At 42.0% G+C, this 14,693-nt stretch overlaps 1 protein-coding gene across 3 annotated transcripts in view; it reads left to right on the plus strand.

The window, feature by feature from the left end:
* Positions 1-14,693, plus strand: part of PGAP1 (post-GPI attachment to proteins inositol deacylase 1) — a 67,976-nt gene that overhangs the window by 23,183 nt on the left and 30,100 nt on the right. For all 3 annotated transcript variants that reach the window (XM_061608159.1, XM_061608158.1, XM_061608157.1), the window contains 8 exons: positions 1,478-1,533; positions 2,203-2,286; positions 2,431-2,480; positions 4,738-4,789; positions 5,076-5,153; positions 8,869-8,944; positions 9,261-9,334; positions 9,451-9,502. In XM_061608159.1, the coding sequence (XP_061464143.1) occupies positions 1,478-1,533; positions 2,203-2,286; positions 2,431-2,480; positions 4,738-4,789; positions 5,076-5,153; positions 8,869-8,944; positions 9,261-9,334; positions 9,451-9,502 (522 nt within the window). The remainder of the gene's footprint in view (positions 1-1,477; positions 1,534-2,202; positions 2,287-2,430; positions 2,481-4,737; positions 4,790-5,075; positions 5,154-8,868; positions 8,945-9,260; positions 9,335-9,450; positions 9,503-14,693) is intronic.

Genomic DNA, 14,693 nt, shown 5'->3' on the forward strand with positions numbered 1-14,693 from the left:
TGGGTGCATCTCTGCTCTGTCACATATTTGTAGTTAAATTCCATAATTTTTTTCCATGTCAAGCCCCATCACATCATTCCAGTCAAGAATTCTGAATATGTTGCTGAAGCATTGCTGCAAAGTCATATCTCTGTTCTTCTTTTTTACAAAATGCACTGGCTCATCTCTTAAGAGTTTCTCCACTGTCACATATCTGTAGCCAACTCCATAGATTTTTTCTCTGTCAAACTCCATCACATCATTCCAGTCCAGAAAATTATCCAAGACATTGATAACTTTACCACCAAAATCTTCATTAATTTCTTCAGAGACAACGTTGAATTCCAAACAGTCAACTTTATTTCTAACATCCATAAAATCCAAATCTTTTTCAAATTTCACATTTGTTCCAATCTCCAGGTCTTGTAGCTTCCCTATCCCATCAAACTCCTCTCTCACAGAATCCACTATTTCTTTAAGCTCCTGCGTCATTTTGTTAAGTTCAATTTTCATCTCCTGTCTACCCTGTCTCAGGGTTTGTTTCGTTATCTCAATCTCACCCATTATTTTCTGAAACATAATTTCTTCCATGGTCTCATTCACTTTCCTGGTTGTCATTCTTAAAACCACAGAGACAAAAATTATTTCAGCCACAATTGGGTTAATATTTCAGGCTTGCTTGTATCAGTGTAGACAATACAGCCTGCCTTATCTCTATGTGTTCAGGAATACAAAACAAACTTAGTTCCCAACATCAAAACAATTAGTGGCATCGTGAACAAGCAGATTCGTCAAAATGAAATAGACCAAAAAAAAATTTTTTCCCCCCCTCCTCGAAATAGAAATCCCTCTTCCGTTGATATCTTTAGAATGCACCTCCAGGACAGCTTTTTGCGATAAAAACAAAGATAAGCTTTTTCGATTTCTTTCCTCCTTAATTTCGTTAGTGAAAGAGAAAAGCCCAAAACTCACCTAGAATTTCTTCACAGCTGATTCATTGACAAATCTCTTTTTTGCTGCACCAATTTAAGCCAAGTGGAAAAAGAAGATAGAAAGAAGGATGCTTATCTGCCTGTTAGAGTCCGTTTTTTCTTTAAAGAAAAGATAAACGTGTCGCTGTAATCAGCTAGAGCTTGATGAAAGTCCGTCCGGCATTGCAGTTTGAACTTTCTCTCATAAATAAATGAAATCCAGTCCTCCCCACAAAAACAGGCTTTGGGGTTGATCTCTACGTTTGTCCCTGCCCGGGAGAAAATCTTTATCAGTCAAAAAAAGCGTTCTGACTAATTTTAAAGCTGAAAAAGCTTCTTCTGAGACGAGAGCTCGCTCAGAGGCAGCACAGGCAAAGCAACCCTTCCCGGAAGTCCATTTTTGTGTGCATTTCTCAAGAGATACTATTTTAAACTAGAAAACAAAAAAAATGACGGTGGTAATGCTGCAGGAGGTGAGGAGGAAATTTATTCCTGGGTATGTGAAGAATGATATTGCTTCATTTCAGGAGAATTAAATTGGATCCAGATAAAAACGTCAAATTGGTCCTATACCATATACAATGTAAGTTACACTGATTTCATATTTTTGTTTTAACTGTGATGACTTTATTTTGGGATAGATGATGTAGGAGACTGGCTGGGGGGGCTAATGCGGCTGTTCAGCCTCTCTGCTGACCCTTGAAACTCTCCCCAGGCCACACCCCCACTCCACCAGCCAAACTCTTCACTGGCCCTGCTTTGCAACCAATTGTTTTTGCCTTACTGGATGTGCCCTTGAACTTTGATAATGGTTCTTTGTTGTCTGGATGGAGAATAGCTGGGAGTGCGTGTGTGTGTAGAAACTAGCCTACTGTGCAAAGGTAAAATTCACATTTGTTGCTCCACCTGTTTTTGCGTCTGGCCCTGCCCCTCACTGGAATGTGACCCTCTGAAGATTGCCTAGAAGGGAACTCAGTCCTTGAGCTGAATAAGGTGTTTCAACCCCATTTTATACCAAATCAGGCTCTCCATGCTTTCAGACGGTCTTTCCCAGCCCTACCTGGAGATGCTGAGGATTGTACCTGGGACCATTTGCATGCAAAACATGTGCCTCTTTTAGACTATCCCTCTTTAGCTCATACAGGACTGTACATGATTAAGGGGGTTGGAACCCATGTCTCCTTGATCCCAGTTCAGCTGTCTCTAGCCACTACAGTTTCAGTTCAGCATGTTTTTGTCTTTTTTTGAATAGGAATCGGATGGAAAATATTTTATTTTCCCCCTCTCGAACCATCGAAAAACATACACTCATGTCTACTGTCAAAGCAGTATGTTGGTGAGAAATTGATTTCCTTTGGAGCTTGACTTAACTTCTTATCCATTTGTGTGATTTAAATGGTTTCACTGTTTGCCAAGCTATATCATGTATTCTTCTGTCTTGTCGTCCCCACCCCCACCCCGCACTGGTTTTGCGTAACAGGACACAAATAGTTGGATATATGGCTGTATAAACAATACCTCATCTATGTGGTAAATATATTTTATATTTCATAAAAAGCAAAATAGAACTGTTGAATATAAAATCTTGTGTAGATGATTGCTGTTTTTCATGTTCTTTAAAAAGGGTAAGGTTTAGTTTTGTCTTTGTTTAAAATTAGTGATGCTTAGTTCTGTTTTGTATTCTTTTTAGTGTTATATTTTCTGGCCTCTTCAGACTGTTGTAGCATACTGGGAGTTCAAAGCACCCTTAAATCTGCCTTAATCCATTTCTTGGGTTAGGAAAATCCCTATAATCCCATAGTTATTTCTGTATTTGACTTTAATGATAGGATCCTCCTGATACTGGTGGATTTTGAACATACTCAAGATTAGCTTAAGCACTCTGCAATTATATATAAATATAAAAGATTAAGGGCACCACCCCAGGTTGTTTTCCTTGCCAACCCCGCTTGCATCCCATGCTACAGCACCCACAAGCCCTCCCTCCACTCCCTCTGCCAGGCATCTCCTAGCCCTTCCCTTACCCCTCACCAGTATCACTCTACTCTCATGACGGGTAGCCAGAGCCTCCCCCCAGGTTGGCAGAGTCCACACACAGGGTGCTGAAACTGCCCCTACCCGGGTCACCATGGCTCCTCCCACTCCCAGGTAGCTCACAACACTGCCCCCCCCATACTTGCTGCAGCCCTACCTGCATTGCTTACCTTACTACCTTCTTGTCGCTGCTGCTGCTGTTTGCCCACCCACCCAGCACTGCCACCACTCCTCACTGCCATTGCCATCATGGTTTGCCTTGCCTGTAAGTGTCATGTCAACTGTGAACACTTCAACGCAGGCACATGCACAGAAGCGTTCACGGGCCATGTAATATAGGAAAAAGCAGGAAAAAAGAACATTGATAGATTCATATTATAATATCACATTCAAAACCTGTTGTTTTTCACATGGTAACATAATAAAGCATTTCCAATACACAAAATAGTTCTTACCCAATTAAATGGGTACTTCCCATTTTTATTTGCAATATGCCAACAAAATCCACCATATATTCCTTAGTGATTATGCTGCTGTTGGCTTTTTTAATGTTTCTACTAATTAGCAACCCAAATGTTTGCACAAAGTAATATGTTAAGAATAGCTTTATTTTGGTGTAACATTCTTAAGCTTCCCCCAGTTGGATTACAAGATCCAGCGGGGATTTGGTCTAGTTCTTGTCTTCCTTTTATAACTACTTTATAGAAATTTGTGGAACGCTTATTTGTAGAAATTGGCTATTCTTAGGCAGAGCCATCAGGTATGATAAAAGTCTGCAGCGTTCTTCACGCACTCTCACCAGTTTGCTTGTACTGTACTTTGCTTTGTGTCTGTATTGGTCTGTAATACCAGTGATGCAAGAATTCATAGAAATATTCTCTGTTCAGTGGAAAGGAAGCATCCAGACATGAGTTGTTTCTGCCCACCACTCAGAACAGGGAGAATCACATTATTCAACTTTATAGACTTAGCCTTGCTCCTCTCTAGTTTGTTCCCTCTTAGGCTTTAATTCAGGTCTTCCTAAACAAATTTCCTTACCGGTTTTACTCTTTTCCATTTCTGTTGGAGGAAAATGCCTCTAATTCTGAGATTCCTTCTCCCTTCATCTGAACTTTCTTCCTCCTTTTCCTCTGCCCTGATCATGGCGTCAGTGGGAAAAGGTAGACTCTGCAAAGACGTAAATAGGGGGAGATCAGTCAGACTGATGAGGACTGGTCCAAAAGTGCCATTGAGAGTGTCACCCTTCCTGCTACATTGATGGCCACCACCAGATCCTCCACAAAGTATGGTTTGCTGAAACAAGGGAACTTCACAAACTACAATTTGAAGGTGACTTATTTCAATGAACCATAGTTAAAATTAACTAGTTTGTTTGGATTCAAAAATTACAATATACTGCAGTTAATTAAAATGGAAGTAGCTTCTAAACTCCTGAGTTGTGCTAGAGTAGGTCCAAAATTTGCTATGTCTTAACTCCATAATGCTAAACCATAGTTTAGGGTTGTGTGTGAACACAGTTTCTTGGCTGAGGGGATTTAAATCTGCATCTCCGCAGGACTAGTGTGACACTCTCCAGTACACCAAATCAGCTATAGATCAATGATAGTGATATTAGAGTTGCTTCTAAGCTTGTTTACCGATTAAAATATAGGATTGTGCATAAAGAACTCTAAATAATTAATTCATGAACATCATATAGAGTGGCTCTGTCAATAATCTCTAATATTTTGTCTTTACATGCTTACTTTCACAGCCTGCAAAGTGTTGATTTGACTTGGAAAGCTGAATTACTGCCAACAATTAAGGTAAATTATACCATTTTCCCCAAAACGAAACATTTACTTAGTTTTTATTTATTCAATATTTAAAAAACAAAAGAGAATATGTCCTGCGCAGCTGAATTCACTAAATATGTTTTGAAGAATTTAATGATTAAATTCACAGTAAGTTACATCTTTTCATCATGGTTTAAGTGCTCTTTTAGAGCCTTCAATATAGTTTTTGATTATGTTTTTAACATGATTTTCAAAGATTTTAAAATAAACTTTTCAGGTCAAATAAGTATTACTGTTATACGTATTGGCTTTCTAGGCTGTGACTCTGAAACTTCAAGACTATCCTTCTTTGACTCATCTTGTACTTCATGGACCAGCCGTCAATGGTAATAAGGTAATAAAGAGGCGTGTATAGTCTGTGTGTGTGTTCAGACTAAGGAACTGGAGTACTCTAAATACATTTTTTCTGAAATTTTGTGGTGTTCTTTAGTGTACGCTGTAACTTGTGAGAAGAGCTGATATTTTAATAGTGGGCCAAGTCTTTGCTGTCAGACTATCAATGGATTAACTGTAAGGGTTACTTGTTTGCCTCTGTAGTATCTAGAGTAAAGCACACACTATGCTTTAGGTTCCACAGAGAGTTTTAGTTTCACATGATATGTTTGGGAACGATAGCACATCTTAGTTGTAAAGTGGCATCAAATAACTCTAAAAAGTGCAATCTGCAGAATATTTGCAGGTGATACAGAAATTATTATTATTATTATTATTATTTGATTTATACCCCGCCCTTCCTCCCAGCAGGAGCCCAGGGCGGCAAACAGAAACGCTAAAAACACTTTAAAACATCATAAAAAGACCTCAAAATACAGTAAAACAAAACAACGCTAAAAACATTTTAAAAAATGCTTAAAAAACTTCTTTTTTTAAAAAAGGGTTAAAAATATATTATTAAAGAAAACATATTAAAAGCACTTCTAACACAGATGCAGACCGGGACAGGTCTCAGCTTAAAAGGCCTGTTGAAAGAGGAAAGTCTTCAAAACGTGCCGAAAAGATAGCGGAGATGGTACCTGCCTAATATTTAAGGGGAGGGAATTCCACAGGGTAGGTGCCATCACACTAAAGGTCCATTTTCTATATTGTGCAGAACAAACCTCCTGATAAGATGGTATCTGCAGGAGGCCCTCACCTGCAGAGTGCAGTGATCGACTGGGTATATAAGGGGTAAGATGGTCTTTCAGGTATCCTGGTCCCGAGCTGTTTAGGGCTATGTACACCAAAACTAGAACCTTGAACTTGGCCCAGTAGCAAATGGGCAGCCAGTACAATTCTTTCAGCAGCGGGGTGACATGTTGGCATTCCCTGCTCCAGTGAGCAGTCCCGCCGCTGCATTTTGCACCAGCTGCAGCTTCCGGACCAACCTCAAGGGCAGCCCCACATACAGCACATTATAGTAAACCAGCCTGGAGGTTACCAGTGCGTGGACAACAGTGGTCAGGCTATCCCGGTCCAGAAACGGCCACAGCTGTCTTATCAGCTGAAGCTAGTAAAAGGCACTCCTAGCCACAGAGGCCACCTGGGCCTCTAGCGACAAAGATGGATCCAGGAGCGCCCCCAGACTATGGACCTGCTCTTTCAGAGGGAGTACGACCCCATCCAAAGCAGGCAACTGACCAATTATCCAAACTCAGGAATCACCAACCCACAGTGCCTCCGTCTTGCTAGGATTCAGACTCAGTTTATTGGCCCTCATCCAGCCCACCACTGAGTCCAGGCAGCGGTCCAGGGCTTTCATGGCCTCTCCCAATTCAGATGTTATGGAGAAATAGAGCTGGGTATTGTCAGCGTGCTGGTGACACCTCACCCCAAATCTCCTGATGACCACTCCCAAGGGCTTTATATAGATGTTAAACAGCATGGGGGACAAGATGGTACCCTGCGGCACCCCACAGTACAACTGCCAGTGGGCCGAAAGACAGTCACCCAATGCTATTCTCTGAGAGCGACCTTAGAGATAGGATCGGAACCACTGTAAAACAGTCCCTCCAATACCCATCTGACCAAGTCGGCCCAGAAGGATACCATGGTCACCGGTATCAAAAGCCGCTGAGAGATCAAGTAAGAATAACAGGGTCGCACTCCCCCTGTCCTTCTCCCAGTAAAGGTCATCCATCAGTGTGACCAAGGCCGATTCAGTCCCATAACCAGGCCTAAACCCAGACTGGGATGGGTTGGGATAATCTGTTTCATCCAAGAGTACTTGCAATTGCTGTGCCACAACCCTCTCAATCACCTTTCCTAAAAAGGGGGTATTTGCAACCGGTCGGTAGTTGTTACAAACCAATGGGTCCAGGGTGGGCTTTTTCAGGAGTGGTCAGATCACCACCTCTTTCAAGGTGCCCAGAACTCCCTCCCGCAATGATGTGTTGACCACAATCTGGATCCACTCAGTCAAACCCCCTCAACAAGCTTTAATAAGCCAAGAAGGGCAAGGGTCAAGAAGACATGTTGCTGGCAGCATCAATGCTAGCACCATGTCAACATCATCAGGCCGCATCAACTGAAACCGTTCCCAAGAAGTTGCAGCAAATGTTGCACTGGACACCTCATTGGGGACTATAGTAGATGTAGAGGGGGCATCAAGACTGCTACGGAGGCAAGCAAGTTTACCCTCAAAATGCCTTGCAAACAATTCACAGTGGGCCTCCAAAGGGTCTAAAACTCCATTTGCTGGAGTTGATGTCAACAGACTCCTGACAGTATGGAAGAGCTTCACCGGACGGCTACTTGAGAATGTGATGGAAGCAGAGAAGTGGCCCTTGTTTGCCGCCCTCACTGCCACACAGTAGGCACGGTTTTGATGTTTTACTCGTGCCCAATCAGCCTCACAGCATGTCTTTTGCCACTTGCACTCTAGCTGTCATCCAGCCTGTTTCATTGCCCGTAGCTCACTGGTGTACCAAGGTGCAGACCGGGCTCCACAATGTTGGAGAGGGCGCTCGGGGGCAACTGTGTCAAGAGACCGTCTTGCCTTGCTGTTCCACAGCATGACAAGGGCTTCAACAGGGTCACCTGCTCTATCTACTGGGAACTCCCCCAGGGTATTCAGGAATCCTGTGGATTTCATTAGGCTCCGGGGGCGGACCATCTTAATCTGTCCACTCCCCCTGCAGGGAAGGATCAGAGCCATTAGTCTAAACTTCACCAGGAAGTGGTCTGACCATGACAATGGGGTGACATCCACCCCCTGTCTCCAGACCACCTCTTCCTCCATCTGAAGCAAAAACCAAGTCGAGGGTGTGCCCTGCCCTACGCGTTGGGCTAGTGATGACTTGAGACAACCTCATGGTCATCATGGAGGCCATGAAGTCCCGAGCCGGAACACTAGAGGCAGCCTCAGCATGGACATTGAAATCACCCAGCACTATCGTTCTGGGCTCCTCCAACACCACAGCAGAGACTGCTTCCACCAGCTCAGTCAGAGAAGTTGCTGGGCAGCAGGGTGGATGGTACACCAGCAGCAACCCTAGTTTACTGTCTCCTCGGCCGACACTAGGTGCAGGCCCTCACAGCCAGCTCCCAGACAGAGTGGTTTCCTGGTGACAGAGATGGAAGTTCTGTAGACCACAGCAACTCCTCTCCCCCATCCCTGCAGCCTGTGCTGGTGTTGCACCGAGTGTCCAGGTGGGCAAAGTTGGGTCAGATCAACTGCTCCAAGCTCACCCACCCAGGTCTCAGTAATGCACGCCAAATCAGCACCTTCATCCACAATCAAATCATGGATGAGAGTGGTCTTATTGTGTACCGATCTTATTGGGTGGGCATAGCAGATGAGCAACGCAGAACCTATCCATGAGAGGAGTGGCAGCAAGGAACAAGGCACAGATGACTACTATGCTTGTTTACTAGCTTCTAGAAAGGTAACAATTATAAATAATAACTTACTCTAGTCCATTTAATGAGTCCATAGGTGAGTCAGCTCTTGAACCCAGGTCTCCTGGTGTTTTGCCTCTCTTCTTCACTTCCTGAAGATCAAATGTCATGTACCACTGCTGCTAGTAATTCTAAACTGATTTGAGAAATTACTTTGTATTTCTTTATTTCAGTTTACTTTGGACTGCGAGTTCTTTAATGAAGCTTCAAGAACAGTGCAACTTCCTGTGACACAGCTTTTTACTTTTGGTACACTTTATTCATTGTATTTGACAAATGCAAAGTACTTGTTTTTATGTATTTAAATAATTATTTCTTGTTAATTGTGACTTTAGACTATAATCCTGCAGCGCTTACACCTGGGAGTAAGTCCCATTGAACTCAGTGAGGCTTCTTAGTGGACATTCATAGTATTGCACTGTAAATTTAGCAATGAATGTATGTGTAAAGCCCCAATCTTCTAACAAACATTTTGATATATCAAATAGGATTCCCCTCCCCATTTTTTTGCTCTTTTGCATTAGATTTACGAACTACTTCTAACACAAGGCAATAATTTCTGCAGGGCTTACTTCAAGCAAAATCGTATTAAATTCAACTGGCCTTATTCACAAGGTTCAGCTCCAACATTTTGGTCAGGTATAAATATTGATTTTTTAAAAAGTACATATGTTTTCTGTTTTGGTTAACCTTCATTTGGATTAGCTCTTTTGAGGAGTGCTGGTAAACTGACATGTATTGTTATATTTGTTTAGATATATCAAGCTTTTAAGATTCTTATAGAGAGCCGCTGCCAGTCACTTAGAGGTAAATTTATTTCCTGAAATCACTTTTAAACTGGTGTAGAAAAAAATGCTGTGCATGTACCCCATTACTTGCATGTTCTGTTTTTTGTAATAGATTCCTTCTAAATTCTTCGTTTGTAAAATTCACTTTATTAGATGGATGGATTGTTTTGGCTTTGATAGTATGGTTCTATGTGATCTTTTCAATATGTCTGAAATCTACTGATTCAGATTTGAGCAGAACACATCCAGTATTAAGACCAATCTTCCTCTCTTCTGTTTTTAAAATCATCTCCCAATTTTCATTTCATTTTCTTAAATTTCACTTTCGCTGAGGTTTCTTAACAATCTTTTGCTGAAGTAAAGTTTCAATAGCTGAACTTTCTACATCAGTAAAAAGCATTCTACAGCTCAACTTTGCTACAGTGCCCCAGCTTGATGTCATACTACATTAACGGCTAGTTGATAGTTCTATATTAGGTTTGAAAGGTCTGTTTTCTAGAACCCCTGATCTGAACTATTAGCTCAAGTTTAGCAAATGAACTTTTAATAATCAGCTACCTCATCAGCAAGTGAAGATGTTCACTTAAATCAGTTGTTTTAGTGTGTGTGCTTAGCAGCCATTATTGTTTTACTTGCTTTGATCATTTTGTAAAGGGAGAAAAAGGACTCTCTGTTATAGACAGCAATTATCTTTAAAAGTAATCAGTTGATATCTTGCATACTCAGGAGGCAAATCTTATTTTAATCTGAAGTGAAATTTTCATTTTTAGTTTCTAGTTTTTATTGTTCTTAATGCCATACTTATCTGATATTTCCTGAGCACCACAACAATAGTGTGAAATGTTTGACAGAAAATAAGGATCTTCTTATGTATGTGTGTGTGTATTTCTTCACAAAAAATGGAATTATAACAACAAAATATTTTCTAATATAAATGCTAATTGAGACGTGACAGTTAATTCAGGAGGAGCATGTGAATGTTAACTCTGCTTCATTAGTGGAGGTAGACTAAGAATTTTATTCAATAATAGGCACAAAACCTTGTGGTTTAAGAACGTACCTATAGCCCACAGATATTTCTATCAAACTTTTAAAAGCAGGGAAATTAGGCAGCTATAGTGAATGCACCAGAGGAGCAAGAGACCTGATTTGCTCTCTGAGATATTGTACCACCCTACAAATTTGTCAAAATGCAAACACCATTTGGGTTGGTCTTTCACAGTCCAATCCACTTGCTGTGTAGCTTGGAAGAATTTGGTAGCGTGCCTTTGAGCATATGGTGAGTGGTGGCAACACCTGCCATCTTCAAAGATGGAGAATTATATTTTTGTATGTTTCTTGGTGTTCTTCTTATTTTGCTTCTTTCCTGTGTTATTAATGTTTCTACAGAGAATCTAATCTAGAAAATTTTATTTCCCTCATTGTTCATCCTAGAAATTTTTATTGGTCAATGTCATGATGGTGAAGGTCGCCTTTTGTGTTACAAATTGGAGATTATGTTCTATTTCTATTTTGGGTGCATTAACAGTTGAATCTGAAACTGCAATTTGATGTAAAATCAGACTGGTTACAATATGTTGCTACTTCAGCAATGACTCTAGCTGTTGGAAAAAAGGATGCATGTTTTCAGCCTGCTATGTTTAAACCACTTTGTTTAAGGCAAGGTGGGCACGGTCAATTAAAAACATAGAATTATAGAATAGTAGAGTTGGAAGGGGCCTATAAGGCCAACAAGTGCAACCCCCTGCTCAATGCAGGAATCCAAATCAAAGCATTCCTGACAGATGGCTGTCCAGCTGCCTCTTGAATGCCTCCAGTGTCGGAGAGCCCACTACCTCCCTAGGTAATCGGTTCCATTGTTGTATGGCTCTAACAGTTAGGAAGTTTTTCCTGATGTTCATTCGAAATCTGGCTTCCTGCAACTTGAGCCCATTATTCTGTGTCCTGCACTCTGGGACGATCGAGATGAGATCCCGGCCCTCATAAAATAGTAAAATGCATAAGTGCATAGTTAAAGTATGGAGTTTACCCCAGAGAAGAAGTAATGATGTCCACCAACTTACATGGCTTTTAAAAAGGATTTGACAAATTCATGGAGGATAAGGCTATCAAAGGCTATTAGCCATGATGACTATGCTGTACTTCCGTGGTTGTAGACAGTCTGCCTCTGTATGCCAGGTGCTGGGAATCACAAGTGGAAAGAGTGCTGTTGCATTCAGGTCCTGCTTCTGCGCTTCCTGTGGGCATCTGGTTGGCTACTGTGAGAGCGAAACATTGGACTAGATGGACTGATCCAGCAAGGATGGTCTTATGTCCTTATGAAAACTAGTTGCTGGGAACTGCACGTGGGGAAAGTGCTGTTCTGCTTAGGTCCTGCTTGTGAGCTTCCCTTACAGGTATCTATATTGGGAGATACTCCTTCTACAGAAGGAAAGAGCACACCTAGAATTTTGCTAGAATATATATCACCTCCCACTGTTTTATCTTGTGTAAACTGAGACACTCCTGATGTCCACTGGAGACTATTCTGCAGAATAGTCAGTGCCATTATTCCACAATTATTTTTGGAGGTTTTTTTCTGTAAATTTTGCAAAGAGTTGCTGTACTTCACGTATTCATAGAAATATAAACAAAAGAAAATGATTTCCTATAGGAAACTTCACTAAAATTGCAAAGTAAATCAAACATATGTAAAGTAATCAACTGTCTTAATAATGTTGCTTCCTCCCTGCTAAAACAAGATAAGCACAGCACATGTCTTTTTCCTGTTATTTGGGGTGATTGCAGGTGTTGCCCCCACTGACCATATGCTCAGAGGCACATGTTACCAAATTCTTCCAAGCTACACAGCAAGTGGATTGGACTGTGAAAGACCAACCCAAGTTGTGTTTGCATTTTGACCAATTTGTAGAGCAGTCCAATATCTCAGAGAGGAGTTCAGGTCTCCTGCTGTCTTGGTGCATTCACTAGAGCTGCCCAATTTCCCTGCTTTTCAAAGTTTGATAGAAATATCTGTGGGCTATAGATACGTTCTTAAACCGTAAGGTTTTTTGCCTATTAGTGAATTTCCCTGCTTTCTAATCCGGGAGGTAAGAGGTGGGATCCTGTGCAAGTTTGCTGAGAATGGATTGATCGTTTGCATGCTTATGGAGTTCAGTGGGTTTACTCCCCTGCAATGATGCTTAGGGTAGGTGAAACTGACCACAGAGGATGAGGAGGAGAGGAAACGCAGAGGGGAGGACTGGGATGGGAGCAGGCAAGAGGGGGAGGGGAGGAGAAGGACAGGTTTTATCATTTGCATGTTTATTGAGTTCAGTGGGATTTACTCCTGTGCAATCATGCTTAGGATAGGTAAAACTGACTGGGGGAGGGAGGGCTGGAGTGGGCAGGGGAGGAGAAGGAAGAGGGGAGGGAAAGGAGGGGGAAGGCAGGTCTGATCATTTGTATGCTTACTGAGTTCAATGGGATTTACTCCTGTGCGGTCATAGTTAGGATAGATAAAACTGACCGTGAGGGAGGGGGAGGGGGAAGGGGAAAGAGTGGATTGGAGGGGGGCAAAGGAAGGGGGAGGGGAGGGCAGGTTTGATCATTTGCATGCTTATAGAGTTCAATGGTATTTACCCCTGTGCAATCATGCTTAAGATAGGTAAAACTGACCATGGGGAGGGGGAAGGGGAAGAGGAAGAGGAAGGAGGGGATTGGAAGGGGATGGGTAGGGAGGGGCAAAGGAAGGGGGAGGGAAGGGGCAAGAGAGAGGGGATAGGAGGGAGAAGGGAGGGTGAGTTTGATCATTTGCATACTTTTTGAGTTCAGTGGGATTTATTTCTGTGCAATCACGTTTGGAAATGGAAATGGACTGCCTTCAAGTCTATCCCAACTTATGGCGACCATATGAATAGGGTTTTCATGGTAAACGGTATTCAGAGGTGGTTTTACCATTGCCTTCTTCTGAGGCTGAGAGTCAATGACTGACCCAAGGTCACCCAGTGAGCTTCATGGCAGTGTGGGGATTCGAACCCTGGTCCCCCCGGTCATAGTCCAATACTGAATCGGAGGAGGGGGCAGGGAGGGTAGGAGATTGGGTGGGTTGGCACTGAGCATAGGGGAAGTCCCTTTCCAAAAGGAAAACATGAATAGTACCATTGCTTTTCAGCGTTTCCCTCACCTTTTTATTCTACAGCAGGCACAAATTTAAACCAAAGCTGTTCCTGGCCACATCCACACCAGGTCTTTATTTCACTTTGGTCAGTCATGGCTTTTCTCTAAGAATCCTGGGAAGTGCAGTTAGTGAAGGTTGCTGAGAGTTGCTAGGAGATGTCCTGTTCGTCTCACAGATCTTCAATCAGAGCGGCTGCTTGTTTAACCACTCTGGCCACTGGAGCTCTGTCAGAGGAATAGGAGTCTCCTCTCAGCACCCTTCACAAACAACACTTCCCAGGATTCTTTGGGGGAAGCCATGACTGTCTCACGTGAAATCAAGGTGTTGCTGTGGCCCCCTGATTAGGTAAGCCAAGCAGCTATGAGTCTGGCTTGTAGAACACTGACAGTTGGTTCTTCCTGAGCATGCCCGACACTATCATTCAGTTCAATGCAAAATTTATTAAATTAATTAAAAATCAGCCAGGCATTTTTAAAACTTTTAAACTGCAGAAGATGAAGGTCAGAGTATGGGGCAAAGTCAGTAATAGGATTACAGGTACTCTGTGAACATGGCTGATTTTTAATAAATTTCAACAGATTACGAGAACTCTGACAGAAAATGTCCACGAAGGGTCTGGGTTTTTTTTTCTTTTTTTAGACTTTGATCTCTCTGTTCTCTCTGACTGTTTTGTGTATCGCCATGAAAATTGAGAGGGTTGTTAAGCAAGTGTTTCTGAGTTCAGGACTATAAGTTTGTAAGGTTTTGTTTCGAAATGAGCTTATGGGAAGCATCAGAATGATATGGGGGGTATTTTCAATTTAACATTGCAGAATGTGAAAAATCCACGCTGGCTATAATATACAGCCACTCCTGTGGCTGTATAATTTGGTGGCTTTATCGCTGGTGAGCACCTGTTCTGTTCTGATAAGGAACATGAAGGTGTGTTACTACTCAGCTAAGTTTTATTCTACCAAGCCAGTGTGGAAAGAAACTCCTTTCACAATAAAATTTAGGAGAAGCAATCAATTGGAGAAGTTTATTGCAATAAAGAAAATAATGATGTACATCA

This window comes from Rhineura floridana, chromosome 2 (assembly GCF_030035675.1).
Source record: "Rhineura floridana isolate rRhiFlo1 chromosome 2, rRhiFlo1.hap2, whole genome shotgun sequence".
In the NCBI taxonomy this organism is placed as follows: Eukaryota; Metazoa; Chordata; class Lepidosauria; order Squamata; family Rhineuridae; genus Rhineura; species Rhineura floridana.